The sequence below is a fragment of the Stegodyphus dumicola genome, chromosome 6, assembly GCF_044657685.1.
Source record: "Stegodyphus dumicola isolate Sdum_Otavi_A_Nest chromosome 6, ASM4465768v1".
NCBI classification, from domain to species: Eukaryota; Metazoa; Arthropoda; class Arachnida; order Araneae; family Eresidae; genus Stegodyphus; species Stegodyphus dumicola.
Window position 1 is genome coordinate 91,918,423 of NC_140773.1, and position 25,135 is coordinate 91,943,557.

A 25,135-nucleotide genomic window follows, 5' to 3' on the forward strand; every position below is an offset into this window, starting at 1 on the left:
TTTCTGACAAATTGTGATTTTTTAGAAATTTCATCCATTCCCATTTCTTGCAATAGAGCCCACACAAGGATTAATTTCGGAGCAGCACAGCATCTTCAACGTTTTTATTTGCTTGGTTTTCTTCGCAAGGAAGTTTTTTTGATAGACTGTAGATTTGTCATAAATTTCGCCCATTACCATTTCTTGCAATATGGGCACCAACAAAAGGATTAACTTCATAACGGCATAGCGTCTTCAGCGTATTTAAAACTAGACGCTCTTAATCTCTTTTCCGAAACGTTCATTGGAAGATTCAGGATGATAATAGCTTTATCCCTTACATAAGTTGTGACCATTGTCTCAGGAATATTCTAGTAATTTTTAGCTTCTGACTGTTTTTTTCCTATCTTGAAAGTTACGAAAAATATCTGCTTTAAAAAATAATATATTTACTTTTATACAGAGAGCTTCAAAACATATCGTTCATATTTCGTGGGAAGATAGGGAAGACATCAAGAAACCGATTTCACATAGGAAAGTATGTCTGCAAACGTCATTTACATGAACAAAATGGACAAGTAAAGTTAACATAGAAAATAGTACTGTTCAGTGATAAAGACTATGACATTTATTTCACAACAATTCTGAAATGGGCTGAAACCCCATATACCACATATCTCGGAGGATACGCGCAGCAATAGCGACTAGGAAAGTCGGGAACACTGTCTCAAGAAAGATCAGGTATTTCCGGCCGTTTAATCGGGGAGGTAGCAAGTAAGGTCCCAGCAAACTCACCAATGCTTCCAGCGTATACATTTACTTCGAAACGATGTTTCGCAGCGTGACTTCTCATACCATGCGAGTTTTCGTAAGCCCAGACATGCCCAGACAGAATTGTGTGTATTAAAATCACCTTCGCATGTGAATGAAGCTTCGTCTGTAAAAAGGACAGAAATTGGAAAACTGAGGTCCACGGCAACTTTCTGCATGAACCCTTGTGAAAATTCCACACGCTTCAGATTCATTAGAATGCAGTAACTGCACCCTTTACAGATGGTACGGATGCTCACTCTCCTCGTGCAGTATCCGACAAACTGTTGACTGAGAGATCCCAAGCTACTGAGCATCAGCTCATGTGTTGTTATTTGGATTATCAGCGATGGGCTGTAGGATATGTTCCGCCATGTGGACAGTCCGCGTCAGTCGTCTTCTTCCCGTATCCTGCATGCTGCTGCCCAGTGAACCACATTCTGACAGAATGTGATGTATACGTGCAAACATTTGATGCTGCAGTATTTTTCTGTGGGGGTATTGGTCTTCGTAAACTTGCCTAGCTCGGCGACCGCTTTCGTCAGCTGCCCCATATGCGAAATGCATATCTGCTAGCTCTTGATACGTAAAACGATTCATTTTATCACTAGTAAGTCAGCTAATGCACTGATGATAGCGGGAGTGGTCGGGTGAGATGTATACTGGTTGGGTACACACAGCGCGCTCGCCTACATTTGCAGACATACTTGCCTATGAGAAATCGGTTTTTTGACGTCTACCTTTCCTCGAAATTTGAACGATACGTTTTGTATCACCCTGTTGATTTCAAAGCCTTATAGAGTTATTCAAATTGTTAATCAGTATCATCTTAAAATGCTAGTGAAGATTACACTTTTAACAAGCAACCTGTAAGAATTTAATCCGTGAAACAATTAGAGAACTTAATCTTGAAATATAAACTACACTTGTAGATCATATTATGTTTTATTCATAATTGAACATGTTTTAAGCATAATTGAACATATTTTAGTCATAATTGGTTTTAAAAGGTATTATATTTTTTCAGATACAAATTTTATTTATTCCATGGTTACCTTAAAAATTTTTATAAGTATACTAGTTATCCAAAAACCTGGTTCCTATATAATACTTGCGTTTCGCGGTAACGTGGTAATTAGTTATAGGGGTAATTAATTAACGCGGTAATTAGTTAACGCTGTAAGTAATTAGAGAGTAATTTATCTGAAGCAGAATAAAGTATATTGTAAATTGGTAATTAATGAGAACTGGAAAATCTTTAGTTATAATAATGTCATAGTTTTTACATTTATAGGTCAGCGGAAATGACAGGAAGTCACAAATAGTGGTTTGTAGCTCAGCGGGGACAAAGAGCATAACCGAAACTTATTAACGTAAGAGAACACATTTTAGACATTTGTTAGCATTTTAATATTTGAATCATTTTGATATGTTCAACGACATAATTTTGTGCAATTATAGCTGAGTTTTTAAATCTAAACTTTCATTTCAATGATCTTGTATTATTCCAATAATAATTTGTAAAATGTGATTTTTAACTGTTCAAAATGAATTGACGTATTTCAGTCTAAAGTTCTGCTTATAATACTTGGATAAAACGTTTCATGGGAACTTTGAGAAGAACCTTTAAGCATATATTGCTTATTTATGTATAGATATCTATAATGAGCATATATAAACTAAAAACTTAATAATATACTTTGTAAGAATTATGTTAATTTTATTAACAGTTAAATTTTGAGTTAAAATCCTTTCCTGTTACATTCTTAACTTCAACTTACTACTTCCAGCCAGAACGTAGTTTTAGAATCATGTCTGAATATACAATGAGGATGAGCGGTATTTAACCGCGGAGTTCTACTTGCTGAGTTAGAGAGAATCAGAGTTTCTGATTAGCGCGCGGCCACCTTTTGGCTACTCTCTCTCAAAGCTGTTATTACGCTCGGCCGTACTCAGGCCCTTGATAGATTCGCAGTCAGTTAGCTTTAAGAGGCCAACTCGGTTAGAATCTTGATAGCTTCAGCTATATCTCTTTAGATTAGTTTTAGTTTACTTCGTAGCCTCTTAGGTTCAAGCCCAAGTGTCGGCTTTTATTGTACATTCCAAGACGGAGTTCTGTTAAATCTTATTTGTATAATAAAGGGTTATTTACCCTTCCATCTTGTTGTTTCTTGTCACACGAACTCAAGCGATTATTCGCTTAACAGTTCTTAAGATTCTTCACGTTCAACAGCAACTTAGCCTTTACAAAGTGAGGAATACTATAACTTATATGAAGTTATCTTAATAAGTCTGTCAAAGATGAAAGTAAATATACGTAGATAAAAAAAATAATTATTGCTCTATATACTGAAGTTTCAGCAACTAAATTCATTTTCTACAAATAATACGTAATTCTACAGAAGATTTTGTATTATTTATGTACTGATTTACTTCCTATTTTATGATTGGGCATTTACAACAGTACTCTCGGAAGTAAATATGACATAATGACATTAAAATAAATGAAAAATACAACCTTTTATAATACAAAACATTAATGAAAATTTAAGCATCTACACTCTGAACGTGTATTATTGCACATATATTCAGTGTCTTCATAAATTAACTTTTTAAATTTTTTTTCGTCGATTGTAAATATTTGATATTTAAATACTATACCATTTAAAAACTAAAATAATAAAATGAAAAATTAGAAAAAATAAAAAGAACTCTCTCTCTTCATATATATATATATATATATATATATATATGCATACATTGTAACGGAAAATATTTTAAATATACTTACTCATTTGTGCATTCAGAAGCAACTGCGTCTGGAAAGATAAAAAAATAGTTTTAAAAATCTTAATTTTGCAGTTTTAGGCTACAAGTAATTTTAATTACATCTTTCTTAAAAAGCAAATTAGTTAAATTAATCTCTTCAGTGAAGTAATTCATAGATATCAAATTCTGAATTGTATTTTTTTTAAATTTTTATTGTTTAACTTTCTGTGTAAGCTCATTTGTTAGTTTTAAGCCACACTACATTTTTGAATCGACTCTTTTTCTGAAAATAAAAAGAATCTAACTGGGAAATCGGAGAGAGTTTGACATTCTTAAGAAAAGAATAATTTTATCGGAACTTTCAACGCAGAACAGATGCGAAGAGTAGCATCGATCGTTCGATGGGGCTGAACCAAATCGAAATAGAACACTGCCTTGAGTTTGCACCGGTTGTAATTCTGTTTCAGGTATCGAGTTTGAAAAGCGATAAAAAATGCTGAACATTTGAGATGAGAGCTGGGTTTGATTTTTCTGTTACAAGACGTACAGCTCTAAGCTGAAGGGGTGACACAAAGGAGGGAAACTTTCTTCTAAATCAATGTAATGCCAAAAATAGTAACCTAATTTATAAGTTTAACACGAGCGCTAGCAAAATTTTCTTTAACTTGACTAGTGGTGCATTTCTCTTAATCAGTGTCATTTCAGGAAATTGTGTAAAATTTGCGTATTAAAAAGCGAAAACGCAACCTGAATGAGGGACAATTCGCTTCATTTTAAAAATTAAAGCCAGTGATATTAAATTTTATTGCACTAAAATAAAGGTAAAATCATTAAGCACTTTTTTATGTATTTCATTCAGCGATTGAACGTATCCAGCTTTCGCACCGATGTGGGTATCTGTCACTCAGCGGCAGGATTTGCTTAGATATATTGGAAATTAGTCACAGTTTAATGTCAACTACCTTGATTATATCTTTCTTCAGAACAATTCTCTCAATCGCTAAAACAGAGACTATTTTCAACAGCAACTCAGACAACATCTGCCTCAAGATAGAAACCATGTCAGAATGTTTCATACTTGAACTTTGTGATTAAAGAGGAGAGGATAAGCCAGCCAAGAAGATGATTTTTCTAAAGTAGGGGTAACAAGGGTCTTCGGTCTTAATTCCACATGATTTGTGGAGGTGTTAAAAGCACTGTGTCTTCACTCTTCACTAATCCTCAGTCAAGATACACTGGCGCTAGGATGTCAAGGTACACTGGCATTAGTAGGACTACATGAAATATTGCATAGATGTCTACGGCATCAAGAAAGATGGATATATCCAGCATTTGCAAAATACATATGCAAAAAACTTTTTATCTTTTTATCTATATTTCAGTATAATAAAATTCACTATTGGTTGTGTAGTTCATTTGTTTTGAATTTTTAAAGTGGGTTATATAATTATAGGTAATTGGGTTGTAGTTAATAACAAATGCAAAGATTTACATAACTGAACATACAGTAAGCCCAAATATCTGCGAGCACCATGGCACTCGCCGATCGTTTATCGCCGCTGTGCGATCACAATAAAAATATTTTAGTCCTCAATAAAATTCTACGTGAAAGTTTTCTCATTTTTAATGAAATAGAAATTGCGTCTAACACAGATATCAGCAGAAAGCGAAACGCGACCGATCTCTTTTTTATATGTATGTATTATTAACTCTGTTCAAATATAAATTCACCTTGAGGAAGTAAATAAGGCTCGCCGTCCAACGACGGATATTGTAGAATACGTTCTTAGGGACAAAATAGTTGGGGACCCCTGGGTTAAAGTCATGAAAACAAAATAAGTTGCTTCAAGTGGCAACGTGTTATGAAACACATTTGTTCAGCTGTCTAAGTGAAACACGTAGTCCGATAGATGCTTAGTTCGGTCATCTTGGAATGCTAAAAGGTATGTCACAAATGGTTCGGAAGCACATAAACCTGTGTATTAAACACGATAATGCACATGTGGAAAATGTAGGCAATCTGCCACATGAGGTCGTTAAATTACAGGGACATGGACGTTCCTAGCGGGGGTGCAGGGCATATAAAGTACACGGGCGACTAAACTCAGAAGCGGCTGAAGCGCAATACCACGCCTAAATATTTTAAATTCATTGTAAGTACTTGTCATATGTAAGTACGTTTTATAAATTTGTCATATGTAAGTACTTAGTTTATATGTAAGTACTTAGTTAAAAGTTTTATTAATTATTGAGCATTTGTTTTTAAATTTTAAAGTGGCAAACATAGGAAAGAAGGTGGGCAGCCAATGGCCTAGGAACGATCCTGTACAAGAAATTGTGAGAATTTCATTATAATGGTAAATGAGTACTAGTGTGCATGAACTTATAAGGTATGTTCTCCCTCCTCCAGCATGACTTCGTCGTTTAACGGTAGCTCACTCTGCACGTATTCAACAGGTCCAGGTTCGAGTCTCGACGAGGGCATTGCTCATTTTTCATATCTCCTGCTTCAAAATATACTAATGACTGTAAAGTGGAGTCCGAACTAAAAGGAGGTGGATTCGCTACCATTAGGATTTGCCGATTGGGTTCCCTAATTCAGAATTGTTCTTTAACTCTTTCGCATCGAAATCGCCCGTAGCGCCCATTCATTCAGGCAACGGCAAACCGCCCGAACGCCTCGTTTATTTTCTACCTAGTTCTTTCCCCTCCACGTTAGTGTATGGCTCATTGGTTTCGCGAGTTGTTAAAAGACATGTCAATCATTCTTTTGAAGCAAATAAAGGAGAAATACGGAAAGCTATTGACGTTCGCAGGTGCAATCCGGCCCTAAGGTGAAACTGCGCACAATGGATGAATGGATGAAACCGCAAAAGGGGGAAAGAAAAACTATTCCAAGACAAATTCGTAAACACGGGCGTTTTCGATGTTTGTTGGAAACAGATTTGGTCGTCTCTCGATGCGAAAGAGTTAAAAGGGGAAGTATATAAGGTATTTTCTCCCTACTTCTAGGCTGCTTTCGTGGTGTAACGGTTATAACGTTGCGCGCCTCTAACTAGCACGCAACCTAGAGGTGACTGTGAAAGTTTGTATAAACCACAGAGTCTTATAAAGGGTTTAAGTCCCTTTTTATTCAACGTACTAAATTATAATTGCGTCCTCTTGACGCTTACAAACTGTACCAACTAGGCAGTCAAATAAAAATAAAAACCTGAAAAGAAAGTAAAGACAATATTCTAACTACGAGGCTCTCTAAAATAACTAACTCACCGCGTTTTACAAATACCGCAGCTACTTCAGCAGACTTGAAGCTCACTGGAACAATTGCAACTACTTCCCGCCAAGCACATAGGCCGCAACGCGGGGTTCTTCTATTCTCGATTTCTACCTCCGCGCTCGCTAAGTAAGAATAACTCTCTCACCGAACTCGTTTCCTTCTATTTAAACCATACTACTTCCGCTGATAATTTGAATGCTTGCGCGTTCTACTCAAATTTACATATTCTGGCATTGGCAGTTCCAGGGGAAAGTAAGGCTTGACAGGAAAGATAGTTTAAACTTAAAATAAATGTTAGTTAAAATAAATATAAACCCTACACGGTAACACACTCGGTGCGTATTCGAGAGGTCCAGGTTCGAGCCCCGGCTAGGGCATTGCTCATGTTTCATATTTCCTGCTTTTTTCTGCACATATTTCTCGTTCCTATATTCAGAGAAAACCCTAATGACTCTACAAACTTAGCATGGATATGTAGAGAATCAGCTAACTGTGCTTTTATATCTTGAAGCATTTTTAGCAATGATTTGGATACTAATTAGAGATATGAATGTGTATATATTGATTTGAACTGGAAAATAAAAAAAAAATGATAACAGCAAAAAGCTTTTTGAATCAGATATAAACATATTGTTTCCATCTATCTTCATATTCAATATTAGAAAATATGCTTGCTGCAGAAGATTACATGTGCCTTCGCTACTGGGTATCAGCGGCAAAAGCTATGGCGACTGGTATAGAAAACTTTATGCTGTCAGCGAAGCTAAGAAATGAATCACTAAAATCTCATGATTATTCCAGAACTTCTTCCCGAGTGAATAGTCTAAAGGAACTTAGTCATTTCTTCTATATTATTCAGATTTCCGTATCAGAGAACATCTTATATATTGCCATATCTTCCAACCTTAACGACCTAGTGTTCCAGTGATGGAGTAATTTGACTGTAATATTTATGATCCTTTAGAAGAAAATTATTGGATTAAAAATTATACATATTTCACTAATGAAGTGTTGTCATTATCCATAGGTTTCCTTTGCATATTTACCCTTTTCTAAATATAAAGGAACAAACTTGAAAACTACCGGGATTTTACCGTAAGTATAATATATAAATGTTTAAATCGCTATCTAGAAATTAATAGTGAAAATTAATAGTGTCTACTAGAAGACAATGTTCACAGGCTTTTAGGAAAGTGGTAAGAATGATCATTTTAGGCGAAGAGCCTGCTGGAGAAAGATAAATCTGCATACTAAGTTCTTTATGGGCATTTTGTGGGAAGAGTATTTCCGGATTTGATGGTTGACGTTCCAGCAATTACACGTCGGAACATCTGGTTTTAGCATGGTGGAGCTTCTGCAGATTTTAGCAGCATAGTACGGGAATACCTCGATAGGACTGTTAAAAATAGCGTCAACACACACAAAAAAAGAATAGACATTTTGTTTTTAACATTGGCAACAGTAGTGCAATTTAACATTCCCTACAATGACTTCCTTGTACGGAATATTAAATTATACGATTTTTTTTTTTTTGCATTTCATTTAAACTTATTGGATTGAATTAAATCTACTTTCCATAGCGCACAAACCACAAGAGAATTAATGCCCTCTTTAAAATTCACTATATTTGTTTAGCATAGCGACACTCTGGCGCTAGGTTCACTTAATAGCGTTAATAGCGTTTAATAGCGCTCATATTATAACTCAGAATGCACAAAATTTATATCATTTGAAGAATTATCTAATCGTTGCCGCATGTTCTATTCAAATACTATAATAAATCTAGAACGATGTATAAAAGAAATTAAGCAAACAAAACAACAACAACAACAACAAGAAAAAAAACAGTTTTTCACAGACGATTCACTATTTCTCATTCAAGTAATTCAGTTCTCACTTCGCGACAAAGCAAAAATACATAAAAACTCAAAATATCTGTATTAAAATTATGAAATAAATCTTAAACACTTACTTCCTCGAAAAAATTCCATAAAGGATTAAACATGATTTAATTCGCAATAATAAATGAGTGCGTTATCTTTGTTCTTGAGAAGCTTAGTCTCTCTAGATTGGCAACAAATTTACTATTCTGCTGTTTCAAATGTAAACAAATAGGTCCGCCATGTTATTTAAAAGTTAGGCTTAACCGCACTTAAACAGCTTTTAAATTGTTGATAATTGTACAAATATTGCTTGCAGATTTGTTAAAGGCATAAAACCCTTAACCGGAAGATAATAACAACATAGTTCAAACATTTTCAAAGCAAATAATGCACAATTTACAAACATATAAGAGTAAAGAAACTCAGATCACTCAGCCGAGAAACAGAGTGGATATATACATAAATATGTTTATACACGTTTGTTGCTGCCGATTGCTACCAAAATACGAGGTGCACGTCTACATGTTATATCAGTCCTACATACAAAATTTCAACGTTCTGAGGTTACTCGGTTTTGAGTTGTGCGAGATACGTACGTACAGACGCTACGAAAAGTTATATTCAGAATTCATTTTAAAGCAGTTTTATAATTTTTTTGGAGGAGAAGAGTCTTTTATTCTGTTCTTACGTACAGATGACACGCAGAAACATCGTTAAATTGCATTCGATATCGGTCAAAATGGATATTTTCGTTGAATTATGCTGCTTGAAAATTTTCGGGATTACAATGCTTCCTTTTTACTTCGTACAAGAAAGTAAAAAGAAACATTTGGCATCGGATCTAATTGTTTTAGTATCGTCTGTGATTTGATCCAGAATATGCTGTGCTTTTGTAACTAACTACGTTTATTTTTATTTTCATCGTAAGAATTTTGAAAATAAAAGTGTTTTCTATAGAAATTGGCACTGAATTCTATAGAATTTGGCACTGGCATACTGAATGTTTAGCCAAATGCCGCCAATAAATTAAAAATTACTTTCTGTAATTGAAAAATATTTTCTGGTAAAGTTAAGAGTGGTAATTAGATTTCTGCTGGGTAGTCAAGAATAAGAATAAATGATTAATAAAACAAATATATTATTCAAAGCGAAAATGAGTAAATGCAACAGATTTATTTCAATAATTACTTAAAAACATATTGAATTGTCTTTCATTGGCAGAGAATATATGTATATGTAAGATCATTTTTAATGTTACGAAATCATAAAAATCGATTCATAAAGAGATAATTGCAATCGGCGCCTGCTAAACATTTCTTTTATTTTTTATAAAACACCTTTGATGCAGCAGCAGCTAAACTGGATTTTTCTTAAAGGTTACATTTTTATGATGTATTTGGGAAAAAAAAAAAAAAAAAAAAAATAGCGATAGTGGGCAGCAAGCCAATGGGACAAAGAAAAATATTTGAAGATTAATATATGAATGCTAGAAAAGTTACATTCCATTTCGTTTTCATTGGCTAATTTAAGTCTGAATTTGCAAATTTTGCCATTTATTATTGGTTGAGGAGTTATATGAGTATCTGCATCGTTGTCATTACAAAAACATCGCGAAGCGAAGATTGATTTTAAAAAAAATTACGCCGTTTAAGGAAATATTATTATTAGCATGTTACTGTATTAAGAGACTTATAAGGCTGTTGCGAATTAAAGTAAAATTTCTTTTTGTGATGCACTTTTTATTTTATACATATTTATATATTCTACGCAAATTTTCATTTTTTACCCAAATACTTAAAGACAGAAAATTAAACAAACGTAATTCATTTACTGCTATACTGAATGTACTTGATTTATCGTACTTCTAGTTTTGATACAAATTTTACCTAAGAATAGCTTCGCTACATTCAGTAATTCTGATTTTCTGATGACATTAATCACTAAAATCTTATATACGAAGACATTAAAAGTATAGAACGATTTTACAGAATTTAAGTTGCTGTATAATTTTATACATAAAAGTTCCCAATGAAATTTTAAAGGAGGGGACACATGCTTGAGAGTCAATAGGTTTCATATAAGAAAAAGTATAAATTTATTAATTCTGCTGTTCTTTTGTTATTTAAGCTAGAGTCATTGAATACAATGCATAAAACTAACATTTGTAAAATATTCTTAAAATTCTACAAAATATAAAACGAATATCAAACACAAGAAATATTTTCCTTTAGATTCTAAATAATTTACAAATAAGTAATTAAATATTTTTGCATATATATATACTACATCCACGTACAAATGATCAAGGCAGTATTAAAAAAAAAACAGACTTCAAGGCAGTATTAAAAAGTTTAAAGATTAAATTGAGCAAAAAATGAAATATTTACACCAAAAAGAGGGACCAAGATGAAATTTAAAACATTTTGTTTACATTTGAAAACACCAAAACGAAATTTAAAACATTTTGAAATGAAAAACCTGAAAAAAAAAACATTAGTAAAATGTAATTGCCATAAGGAAAAAAAAGATGTTTCACTCATACGTAATATAAAAAAAAAGCATGTTAAAATATTTTTTTAAATTCTCTTTAAAAATAATTGATTCACCTTAAATTCTCTAAGTTGAGAAATAATGATACAGTTGCTATTCACATAAAAAACACTTTAGTTATAAACGACGTACGCATTTTACTCTTAGGCTTCATATTATATCTGGTGTGAAACGGATTTTAAAATTAGAGATCTGTTTCAAACTAGTTGCCTCATTAAACAGTAAGTCATTGTTCCTCTTAAGAAATTCTGCTCCATACAATTTTAGTTCTTATTGTTAATAAAGTTTTTCTGAACAACTAGCATTTTATAAATTACTAATGATTCATTTCATTCAAAAATAAATGCATCAAATTACGAAATAAAAACGAAGTTATGTAAACACTAAATCATTCAGCACGAGAGGAAACATTTCTTGGAATAGATAGGAGAATATTTTTATTTTATCTTTATTTTTGTTATTAACCTCTTTAATCTTACTCTTTTGGAGTGAGACAAAAAGTAAATTAGGAGAATAAATGAAAACTGCAGTCATTCTTTCTAAAGCAGATGGGTTATTTACGTAACTACACTCGTTTAATGTGCTTTTCCAGGTGTTTCACGTTTCCATAAAAATAATACTACCGTATTTGAAAAAAAAAAAAAAAAAAAAAAAAAAAAATTAGATATCTTTAACCTGAACGCAAATTAAGTAAGGCAAAATGCTATGTGATATTTATTCTAACATGTCTTATCATTAAAATAAAGGGAAAAATTGCATTATAAAATAGTATAACTGGTCAAGTCACACTTTAGTTAATACGTTTCCGCATATAAAAAGTTTAATTAATTAATATAACTTTTAAGTTTCTTAGATTTTAAATTACGTAATAGTTTATTTCAATTAATGATTTAATGGAATTAATTTCAAAAATAGTTCTTTTGAGCCGAAAAATGTTATATTATATGCAGGAAATTGAAAATAAGAAATCTAAAAGAAATCAGAACTTGGGCATTTCCGAAATACTTTTAATACTTTACCTTGAAATATAAAATCAATTATACTGTTAAGATTCTAGCTAAATTAAAATTACTTTACTGGCTAGATCTTTATTTGAACTTAGAAGCGACTATTTGCTGAGTTCAAACTGTATCAACGGTAAGACGTGGAAAAGGTGAAAAGACTCTTTTATTCAACTCAAGGAATTTTAGTTAATAGGTTATTTTGAAGCAGAAAACGTAAATAAAGAGCAATGCCTTCGCCGGACTCGAATCTGGACCTCTCGAATACGCACCGAGTGTGCTACCATTACACCGCGAAAGCATGCTGGAAGGAGAGAGAAAATACCTTATACACTCTTCCTTTTAAACGGCGACTGGTAATTAGAAGACCATGTCGCCACATCTTTTTGATGACGAATTACTGTCCACCACTTTTTAGTTCGGGCACCAATATAAAGTCATTAAATTATTTTGAAGCAGGAAACATGAATAATGAACAATGCCCTCACCGGGACTCGAACTTGAACCTCTCGAATACGCACCGAGTACACACCACGAAGGCATGTTGGAAAGAGGGAGCAAATTCCTTATAAGGTAATTTACAGACGGCACTTCTGGTGATTACAAGTTAGCCAATACTTTTGCCTATAGATAATAAAAAATATATATATAAAATTAAAACTAAGTTGAATAATCAGCCGCACAGACATAACTAACACGAGTGTACTCGTACGCCATACTACTGACGTAGACAAACTGGAAGTATATATGCTCGCCCGTAAAAGAGCAAGCTTAAATTAGAGGAACAACGTAGCCGAACGGCAGAACATGCTCTCTCTGAAGTAACTCAGACAACAGCTTAAATAGTAGTATCTTTCTACCCTACTTTGCATATCATGCGAAATTGAATTATCATACTGGCAGGAAATAGAAATGAGGGAAGACATAAATGATAAGGAATTTCTGTCTTTCCTCGTTGTCTCCCCCCCCCAATGAACAAATTTAAAACTAAAGTAACATTCCTTACCATGTTAAAGGTTCAAAATCTTTACTTAATGCTTACTGTAATGACATATTCTTTATAGCAGGGGCTCTGAAATGAAGAAATTTATCCCAAAGAGCTTCGAGACTTATTTCTTCAACCTCTAGTTGGCAGACTGCAAAAGGTTAAATGCAGCTAGATCCGTCCTGACTATCTTTGTCTACACAAATAGTTCTCATCCTGTTTCGCCCCATGCACCCCTTTCACACTGCTAGGAGATAATTACCTTCCCTCTTTACCAGAACTCGAAAATGACATGTGGATTTATTTAGATTTAAATTATTTTTAATGTTTTTTTTAATAAACTGAACAACAAAATGTATGAAAAATGCTGACAATTAACAAAAACTTTACAGAGTTTGGTAGCGTAACCTGGCGTTTAAATGCCTAACAGACATGGAGCGAGTTATCACTCTTCTAAAGATAACGACAAAGACTTAAGGATGTTACAAATAATCTTTTTACAAAATCAGAACCTTGAGCATAAAATGCACGTCTCGTGCTCAACAAAGTCAGCCAACCATTTGTGGCGAGATAACTCAGTCAAAAGTAAAAGTCAAATTTAAATTAAAACTAAATTTAGTAGATGAAGATCACACAATTTATGTTACGCTAATTTGACTCAAACTTCTCACCGGTATAACAATTTAGATGTCGACAATCACAAGGCAAACCCGAAGACTAATATCTTATCTGAGCTATCGAAATCAAATAATGTGGCCTCGAGAGGCAGAAACACGCTCCGTCTTACAATCCAAAAATATCACCTTAAATACTCTTAAACCTGATTTGCATTATGATAGGAAAATGGGCATGGGAAGTGACAATAAAGATCTAAATTAAATAACCTGGTTAAATATACATAATGGAACGTCCCAACGTAAATAAAAGTAGTTTTAATATTCATAAACTAAAACTAAATACATAATAGTTAAAGGCTGATGACATTATTTCCCTGAAACTGAAATTTGAGAGCACTGGTCTATGCGAACTCGCTACAACTTCGTTGAAATCACGTGGTCTGAACCTAGCAGTGGTGGCGAACCTTTTTGGGGCCGCGTTCCCAAAACCTTTTTTTTCGGGGGGGGGGGAGGAGGGGCGTCGCGTGCCCCAAACCTCTTCGATTAAATCCCCATCGGAGAGCGGTTTAGGTGTTTTTCCGGGCACAGTAAAATTTGAAAGGTGGCTGTCGTTAGATGGTTTGTTTTAGAAAGATAATTGCAAAAACCAACTTTTATTAATTATTAATTATAATTCCTCAACTTCCCTTCAATAAACACCTTCCATTCAGCTTCGTCACGTTCGGCAATCTTGTGGTTAGTGTTAAAGTGCCGTCTGACACTTAGGTGTGGAACACACAACACTTTCCCCGCACAGAATGCGTAATGCTTTTCTATTGTGTTCAATAACTCCAAATGATTCTGTCCAGGTCTCTTAAAATGATCTTCCACTATCAAGATTGAATTTTGCCTTTTTTGCTCGAGTCGTTTGTGAGGGTTCAAGACATGGAGTTTCGGGAAGGACAAAATTTAAAAATGAAGCATTAAATATAATTCGATCATATACTAAAAAATGGTAACATTATTAGCCAATAGTAAGGAATTGGATTTTTACGAATCAACAATATATGGCTGCAGATTCAAATATGAACAGGGAACAGCAGTAATTATTAACCCGTATATCTCTTTGCTAAACTTCAAACTTTAGATCTGATATGATCCTTTTCGGTTTTATTGGGCTTATTTTGGCTGAGGCATGTGAATAAGCTTGGTTTCCCTACTAAGCTTTCGTGTTTTGCTATATTATCAAATTGCATGTTTTTACATTATATTTGTACATTCCGTTTAAGATATTAAATTTGAATAATTCATAAGTTACCTCAAAATGCATAGATCTGAAAAGTAGACTCTAACAATGTATCAAAACTGATCGGCAGCCTGCAATAAATTTGAATTCGTTTAGCAAACATTAGCTGCTGCAACTTTGGCGTATTCTTTGCCATGTGACAAGTAATATGATTGGCCCAAACAATTGAAACGTCATAAATTGGGTCGATAAATATGTATATCATTTCTATGCCGATATAGGAAAATCGTACATTTAGGCTTAGGCCCTATGCCAGTGGCATTATGTGATAAGTAAGTGAAGCATTCGAGAACAGACTAAACACTTATTTAAATTACATAGTATCATTTTATTGTGATTATTGATTAAGTAAGTAATATTTTAGTTGCGTGTCGGCTGATGAGGCTCTGCGTGCCGACTGTAGCACGCGTGCCATAGGTTCGCCACACTGATCTAGGGATAGGAATGGAATGAAATTCTGACATTTTGTACAAAAGATGAGAAGGAGGCAAAAGAAATTTGAGAGTTACTATTCTAGAATTTAAATTTATTGACGTCTAATCCAAAGGAATTTTTAAATGAAGGTAATGTATGTACGTGTTGTCAAATGAGAAAATATCAAAAGACTGTGTTGAGGATTTTTTCGGATAATGTTTTGTTTGCCAAAAAATTTGTTCAAAAATTAAAAAACAGTGAGCTAAAATTTGGCTTTAATGGATAAAAAACCAAAAACTTATGAAATGGCCGGAAACTAATAGTTAGATAAAAGAGAAAAAATCCAGAATTTTTAATTTTAGTAGAGTTATAAAATTTAATGGAATTAAAAATGCGCATTTTTTATTACCTTTACTGGCATTTTCTTTGGGAATATGGCTCCGAATTATGATCACAATAACAACAGCTGAGATGACGAATAACGCTATTACACCAATTAAAATAACAAGAACAGGACTTAGTTGCATTTGATCGTGTTGAGCTGAAAAAGAAAAATGAAATAAATTTTAATTATAGCAATTATTAAAATCTAAAACTTTTTCATAATATTATGTATTGTGTCTAACATTTAAAAACAACAAACATAAATATTAAAAAAAATTAATTTTGTTTTTAGGATTCGTTACTTTCGATATATAAAAACACATACGTACATTTAAATAAGGTCCGCACTTAATCGTAATTAAAAAATATGAAAACATGCAGAAATGAAAACCGATACTATAATCATAATCTGTGAAATATATATATCTAGAATTATAATATAATAGGACACATAAGTACCCTATTATAAAATAATAGGCCACAAAACAAACGTGTAGTTATTTCGTACATGTAAAGTGCTTCATCGTTTTAAAGAACAAATGTTTAATTGTTTAGTTTATAAAGTATTTTCTTTCTCACTGAGAGCACACTCAATGGGTATTCGAGAGGTCCGGAGTTCGAGTCCCGGAGATCGCATTGTATATCTTTCACGTGTCCTGTTTCAGAAAAACCTAATGACAGCGGCGCCCGAACTAAAAGATGGTGGAGGATAATTCGTCACCACCAGGATTTGTCGTTTGTGTCTCCTCATCCCAATCGCCCATTAAAAGAGGGAGTATATAAGGTATTTTCTCCCTCCTTTCTGCATGCATTCGTGGTGTAGCTGGAAGCACATTTAACACGTATTTGAGAGGCCCGGAGTTCGAATACTGGTGGGGGCATTGCACCTTTTTTTGTCTCCTTCTTCAAAGAAACCTAATGCCTCTACAAGTTTAACACTTTGATTTTAAACAAATTCTGTTAATCTTTAATTTTAATTTTTTGTATGTAATAGTAAGGTACTTTGTCCGACTGTAATGTGCCATGCTTATAGAATGCTATCTATCCCCAAATTTATAGTTAATTATTTATTTTGTTTTAGAAACAAACTTATGATCAAAGTAACTACTAATCAATCTTTTCTACTTAAAATTTATACAATTAGCTTAAATGCCTAATTTTAGATGAAATTGTTACTGTTATTATATTTCATTTTCATAAACTATTATCATTAATAATAATATTAATCAGTATTTTTCAAAACACACTTTTTATTATTCTATTCTCCCATGCAACTAACAATAATAACTATACGTGCTCACGTACATATTAGTTCTTATGCTTTGATTTGAAAATATCGCATCAATCGTAGTATATCCTCTAATCATATAGAGTTGCAGATTCACAAATTAAAGACTTAATAATCAGAATATTATTAAAATGAACTTATCTTTAGAATTCCCTACAGAGAAATGTAACGTTTGTCACACATTTCTTTTTATATTCTGTATATTATTTATATTTACTACGTTATTCCATTAAGTTATTATCCATAGATAACATCTGGTAACAGCATCATTTTATCTGAAAAGTGAAAGGAACACAATGAGAACTGTATGGAACACATTGAGGCCCTTTAATTGATTCATAAGGAGACCTCGTCTTCCTAATGAACTTATTCTCGCTGCATCTAGGATAATTCCAAGAAGATATTTAATGCTTGTAAATGTAATATATATATTTTTCAATCAGATATCTAAAAATACCAAGTTTGAGAAATTTTGGATTATCTCATAACATATTTTTACGAAAGTCAGTTCAGAGCTTCAAGTAAAGAATTACTCCCGGTTTATCAATTTTACCCTATCAAATATGTTGTTTCCATTGATATAAATGTCTTAAAGTATGAAATAAAATAATTATTTGAATTCTTGACCATAATACATAATTATTTTATTTCATACTTTTTAGCGCGAAAAATGGTAACAAGAAAAAGTATTTAGATTAAAAAATGTATTTTATAACTTATTAGTCCAAACAGGAAATTTGCCCAGAAGAACTATTAATTTCGTTTTGGCATTTTGCGTTGATTCACTTTTCAAATTGTTGTCACCAAATATTAGACCCTGTATGATATTTAAAGAAATTAAGCAATGAATAATCTGCATAAATGTATGTATGTTTCTCGCATTGTACCTAAAGTAACGGTACATAAAGCCATCGAATTTTCAATCATGTTGCGTTTCCACACAAATATGGGCATCTGGGAGCCCGAATTTGGAATTTGCTTAATTATTTATTCTATATTTTGTAAAGCTAACGAATTTTGATTAGCAAACTCAAAGATTTCAAATCGAGCAATGGCAACATTGTACGTGATATTTAATTAAACACACAAAACGTTAAAAAACGCCTCTTTGGGCGTAATGTAAATTCTGAAAACTTTCAGATTCTTTATTTTTTTAAGCTTTTATCGTTTTGAAATCTTTTAAGCATGGTTTTCTGTATTTATTAAGCATTATATGTTTACTAAGCAACTGTAATTTTACTCAGTTTTAATTAAATTTTGCGTGCTATCTCACTCTATCGGATGTCAAAACGTAGTTTTATGACAGAGATTTGTACCTTAAAAATAGCCTTAACAATTATATTACCTGTCTATTACTATTTAATTTTATTACTGTTTGTTTTTGTTAATATTTTAATTTCAAAACTACAATATATTGTTACGAATTTGGTATTTAAAAAGCTAATGTTAGTTCAGTTATAAATTAAATCGTTTTATTTCTCGCCCAGTGCAGCGCGTGACGAATATTAAAAGAAAGCTAAGCAGCCGGAAAATTGAAAATACAAGAGCGCGTACATTAAATAAATAAATATCTCTTTTTGATTTCGAGAAAGTACTGGAAAATTCTAGCGCGTGATTTTAAAATCTTATAAAAGGAGGAAAACATCTCAGTTTGTAGTAGTTGCTTAGTTTGTTGTTGTTTAGAAAATTGCTCTTGTTGATTGTGGCGAATTCGCGGATTAGCGTTCTTTAGCTGTTTTGAATTACGTTCTATTGGACATTTGAGTAGTTAAAAGAAAATTACTGTGAGATATTGTAATACTGCATGATAATTTGAGAAAATTTAAGCATTTCTGTTGTGATAATAATAAATTTTTGTTCATTTTTCATCGGACTTGTGCATTCATTTCATAACGAACCCGTACGCACGCAACAATTTTTGGTGTCAGAAGTGGGATTTGAATGCCAATAACAAGAGCGATGGAAGAGCAGTTAAGGCAGTTGATATCAGCCTTTGCCTAGTTTAAAGAAGAAATGAAATCTAGCCAAGGAAAGATGGAAGGGGCCGTCTACTCCTTTAAGGAAGAAATGAAATTGGGCCAGGAATCCGTTAAGGACGAAATGAAAGCCGTTCAAGCTGGTCAAGAAGAAATGAAAAGAGAAATAACTTGCATAATAGAAAACAAATTTGAAGCTATGGAAGGCAGAATTGACACAGTTGAAAATAAAGTTAAACAAATTGAAGAAAAAGTTTCTTCCGTAAAAGATCAAATTGAAGAAAGAGTTTCTTCGGTGAAAGAAGAAATAGAAGAAAGAGTTTCTTTTGTAAAAGAACATATAGAAGGGAGAGTTTCTGCTGTGGAGGAACGAATTGAAGGAAGAGTTTGTGCCGTCCGACACCAAATCGAACAACAAATTGATGAGAGAGTTTCTGCAGTTGCCAAAGAAAAGCTTTAAAGAACTTAAATACTTTAAAGAAATTCGTAGCGTCGGCAGGGAGCAGGAGTGATGATTTTAAATTCTTACCAATGCCTGCTCGTCCACCTCTGAAGCTATCCACATATGATGGGAAGACCTCCTGGAATGGTGTATAAGACACAATTTTCTATCGTGGCGGATGCGAATGGATGGGATTCCCAAGCTAAGGACTGTCATCTCGCCGCTTCTTTAAGAGCTGACGCAGCGGATATCCTTCAGACTCTTCCCAAAAACAAAAGGTTAGATTTCGAAGCTCTGTCCGGCGCCTTGGAGTTGCGCTTTGGGGAGGAGTGCTTAAAAGACTACAGCAGGCTCCAATTAAAATCTCGTCAACAGAAGCCTACCGAAACACTTCAGGAGCTCGCCACGGATGTTGAAAGGCTGTCCCATCTCGCCTTTTCGGAATGCCCGACAGAAACAAGGGAAATCCTGTCCTTGCAATACTTTATCGACGGCATCCGAGATACTGAAATACAGAAAGCTCTACGAATGGCGGATGTAAAAGATTTAAAAAGTGCTCTATTGTACGCCATGAAATTTCAGGCAGCCCAGCAAGCCACTCGTCGAGACCGCCACCCACTCAGAGCTGCTCAAATCCAGGAGCCAGGGGATCAAGTCACCGCTCGTCTAGACGATTTAATTAAACAACTTAACGCCTTGAGACGGAATATTGGTGAGAAGAAACCGACCGTTAAGTGCTGGAACTGCGGTGCTGAAGGACACATACGACGAAACTGCAGAACACCCCAGGGCACGGATGCTAAGACCGCTCCTAATAAACAGCAGGGAAACTAATTAGTGGCCATCTCGCGGGCGGAGGTTCCCAGATCATGAAAAGCCCCAGTTTAAAGCGCTTCAGATTTCTGCAGTGAGAGGCGGCAGTAATGGACTTTTCATAATAGGACATATTAATGGAGTTCCCTGCAATATGACGATAGATACAGGAGCCAACGTTACCATCATCCGAAAAGATTTGGCTCAACAACTGGGAAGCAAACTTATCTGGACGCCGCCCTGCGTTACCCTACAGACTGTGTCCGGTGAGAAGATCAACATCGATGGAAAAGTAAATGCTAACATCACGTTTGGAAATGCCGCTTACCATCACACGGCATATGTAGCAGAGATCACTGATTCTTGCATACTCGGATTGGACTTTCTAAGGAAATACAATTTTTCCTTGGACTTTAAAAATAACGAATTGCATTCTACATCTGAGGACATAGCGTTATTTAGAGTCAATGATGAAGTTAAATCTGTCCATAAAATCATAGCACAAGACAATATCACAATACCGGCAAGAACAGAAATTTTACTTCCTGGGTCCATAGCCGAAAACAGAAATTTCCGCTACGGCATCATAGAATATCCCAATAACGGTAATAGCCCAAAAGGGATACTAGTAGCCTCAACACTCGTCGACCTATCCAGAACGGTTACCCCGGTGAGAGTCGCCAATGTAACTGAAAAGTCGAGAGTTATTAAGAAAGGTGAAGTGGTTGCAACATGTACTCCAGTAACCAGCGTTGAAAGAAAGAGTAACATTCCAGAATCCGTGTCCTCAGAGAGCATCACATCGGAGTTATTGCAGAATGCAAATTAAACGATAAAGAGAAAAATGATGCAGATCGCGTCATTAAAAATCTTCAAGTTGTTTTCTCCCGCTCGTCTTCTGACGTGGGTCGAACTAGTTTGACACAACATAGAATAGATACCGGCGATCATCCCCCGATCAAGCAACATCCAAGACGTCTACCGTTTGCTAAACAGGAAGAGGTGCGAACACTGTTAAAAGATATGGAAGAAGGCGATGTCATCGAGCCTTCAGCGAGTCCATGGGCATGTCCCATCGTTCTCGTCAGAAAGAAAGACGGCTCAACAAGATTTTGCGTCGACTATCGCCGGTTGAATGAGGTTACGAAGAAAGACAGTTACCCTCTTCCTAGAATTGATGACATTCTAGACACTCTTTCTGGAAGCAAATGGTTCTCAACACTTGATTTAAAGAGTGGGTATCGGCAGGTAGAAATCCATCCTGATGACCGAGAAAAGACGGCATTTACTACGGGACAAGGACTTTGGCAGTTCAAAGTGATGCCGTTTGGACTGTGTAATGCACCGGCAACATTCGAACGTTTTATGGAGACTGTCAAGAAAGGCCTTTCTTACGAAACCTGTTTGATATACCTGGACGACATCATCATCGTCGGAAAGAGTTTTGAAGAACATTTAGAAAATCTTAGGAAGGTGCTTCAGAAACTGAAATAAGCCAATCTGAAGCTGTGTCTCGGTAAATGCAAATTGTTCCGAAAGGAAGTGACTTACCTGGGACGTGTCATCTCTGCAGAAGTTGTGCGCACGGATCCTGAGAAGGTATCAGCGGTTAAATCCTGGAAACGTCCCGAAAACGTCCATCAGCTGAGAAGCTTCCTAGGGATTTGCACCTACTATAGGAGATTCGTGAACGACTTTTCTTCCATCGCAAGACCCCTTCACAAGCTGACAGAGAGCAAGCAAACGTTCTTGTGGACAAAAGAATGCGAAGATGCATTTAACAACTTAAAGGAAGCTTTAAATATGCTCCAATCCTGACGTATCCTCAGCTCGACAGACCATTTATTCTCGACACGGACGCGAGCAATGAAAGTGTCGGTGCGGTTTTGTCCCAAGAAATATACGGCCAAGAACGTGTAGTAGCGTACTGGAGCAAATGCCTATTTAAACCGGAGAGGAGTTACTGTGTCACCAGGAAAGAGTTGCTCGTCATAGTCAAACCTGTAGAACATTTCCATCATTATCTATACGGCAGAAAATTCCTCCTCCGCACGAACCATGCCTCATTGGCCTGGCTTTTAAATTTCAAGAATCCTGAGAGTCAAATAGCCAGGTAGATACAGAGACTCCAAGAATATGATATCTCTATCCGTCATCGTAAGGGATTATCACACGGCCGACGCCACGTCTAGACGACCTTGCCCAGAAAGCTGCCGATATTGTTCCAGGGTGGAAGCGAAATACGAGCTGCTGACTCCGGTCGCAAGACAAATTACAACATCATCGGCTGATCGAGAACCGTGGAGTGATGATGAAGTCAGGAAAGACCAGCTGGAAGACCGCGACATTAAACCCATAATTGATTTAATGGAGTCATCAAACAGAAAACCTACCTGGCAGGACATTTCTATCTGTAGTCCTACAACCAAACAATATTGGGCACTCTGGAATTCACTTCACATTCGAAACGGCGTCTTATACCGGAAATTCGAATCGGATGATGGGAAGACGTTCCGATGGCAACTTATACTTCCAAGATCCCGCATTCCTGACGTCCTTAAAGAATTACATAACATCCCTACAGGAGGTCACTTTCGAATTATTAAGACCTTATAGAGAGTTCGTGAGCGCTTTCACTGGACTAATGCAAAGGATGACGTGCAAAAGTGGTGCCGATCTTGCGATGTCTGTGCAGGTCGGAAAGGACCGAGGAAACGCAGCCGAGGCAAGCTGCAACGTTACAACGTAGGTGCGCCGTTTGAACGTATCGCCTTTGATATCCTGGTACCTCTACCACGAACTGCTGATGGCAACAAATACATACTCGTTGTCATTGATTACTTCACCAAGTGGCCTGAAGCTTATCTTATTCCTGATCAAGAGGCTGTCACAGTAGCTGAGGTAATGATACAGCACTGGATTTCCAAGTTTGGAGTGCCTCTTCAGTTTCATTCCGATCAGGGAAGGAATTTTGCCTCGGCAGTAATCAAAGAACTATGCAAAGTACTCGGCATTGACAAAACTCAAATGACGCCATTGCATCCCCAGTCGGACGGCATGGTAGAGAGGTTCAATCGAACCATCCTTAATAACCTCTCATTAGTGGTTTCCAGAAACCAACAGGACTGGGACAAGAAATTGCCACTCTTTTTACTGGCTTACCGCAGTGCTGTCCACGAGACTACCGGCTATTCTCCATCACAGATGCTGTTCGGTCGTGATCTTCGTCTGCCTTGTGATCTACTGTTTGGCCGCCCTCCGGATTCTCCTTCTTCGTCTGAGGAATATATTCAAGATCTCCAGGCCCGGTTTGAAGAGATGCACAACTTTGCACGAGAGCGAGTCAACTAGGCGACGGAGAAGATGAAGACCCGATACGACACAAGAGCTACTGAACATCAATTCCACGAAGGAGATAAGGTGTGATTGTGGAATCCGAGTCGACGGAAGGGACTCTGTCCGAAATTGCAGTCACCTTGGGATGGTCCGTACACAGTCCCAAACAGGCTGAATGACGTCGTGGTTCGGATTCCTAAGTCTTCGAACTCTACACCTAAAGTCGTTCATTACGACAGGTTAGCTCATTACTATGGCCATAGTACATAATGTAAATAATAGTAAATAGTATAAGACCATGGTTCATTTTGTTTTTAAATGTGTATTTGATTTGATTTGCATTTAGTATTTGATTTGTATTTGATAGCATTTGATTTGTTTTATGTATTGCATTTATTGTTCATGTTGTTTATTATTGTAATGTAATGCTTATTAATGCATTTATGCTACAGTTGTAAGTTTAGCTTCCTGTCCAGAGATTGTACTGACCGGGACGTGCAGTCCTAGGGAAGGGGGCAGTGTTACGAATTTGGTATTTAAAAGCTAATGTTAGTTCAATTATAAATTAAATCGTTTTATTTCTCGCGCAGTGCAGCGCGTGACGAATATTAAAAGAAAGCTAAGCCGGAAAATTGAAAATACAAGAGCGCGTGCATTAAATAAATAAATATCTCTTTTTGATTTCGAGAAAGTACTGGAAAATTCTAGCGCGTGATTTTAAAATCTTATAAAAGGAGGAAAACATCTCAGTTTGTAGTAGTTGCTTAGTTTGTTGTTGTTTAGAAAACTGCTCTTGTTGATTGTAGCGAATTCGCGGATTAGCGTTCTTTAGCTGTTTTGAATTACGTTCTATTGGACATTTGAGTAGTTAAAAGAAAACTACTGTGAGATATTGTAATACTGCGTGATAATTTGAGAAAATTTAAGCATTTTTGTTGTGATAATAATAAATTTTTGTTCATTTTTCGTCGGACCTGTGCATTCATTTCATAACGAACCCGTACGCACGCAACAATATCATACATTCGTACAAAAGATCTTTAAATTTCGTGCTGAAATTAATGAAATGTGAAATTGTTTTTTTATTATTATTATTTTAGGATATTACTACTGCGTTTAAACTGTTTGATTATTATTAAACTTGTACAAGATCTTCAGTGTAACGTATACGAGCATATGAAGTTGTCATACTCGCAAATTCATTTTTTCTCTTGTAAAATACCTTAAACGATGTATCGTCACACATGAAAAAGCATCCCCAATGCTCTATTAATTAAAATAAAAAGGTAAAATCATAAACAATTACACTAAACGGCTTCTTTTTTT

At 35.1% G+C, this 25,135-nt stretch overlaps 1 protein-coding gene across 2 annotated transcripts in view; it reads right to left on the minus strand.

The window, feature by feature from the left end:
• The window catches only part of LOC118185611 (protein turtle-like), an 886,541-nt gene that overhangs the window by 121,336 nt on the left and 740,070 nt on the right, over positions 1 to 25,135 (minus strand). For both annotated transcript variants that reach the window (XM_085818674.1, XM_085818673.1), the window contains exons 9-10: positions 15,980 to 16,111; positions 3,581 to 3,608 (exon numbers count right to left, since the gene is read on the minus strand). In XM_085818674.1, the coding sequence (XP_085674800.1) occupies positions 3,581 to 3,608; positions 15,980 to 16,111 (160 nt within the window). The remainder of the gene's footprint in view (positions 1 to 3,580; positions 3,609 to 15,979; positions 16,112 to 25,135) is intronic.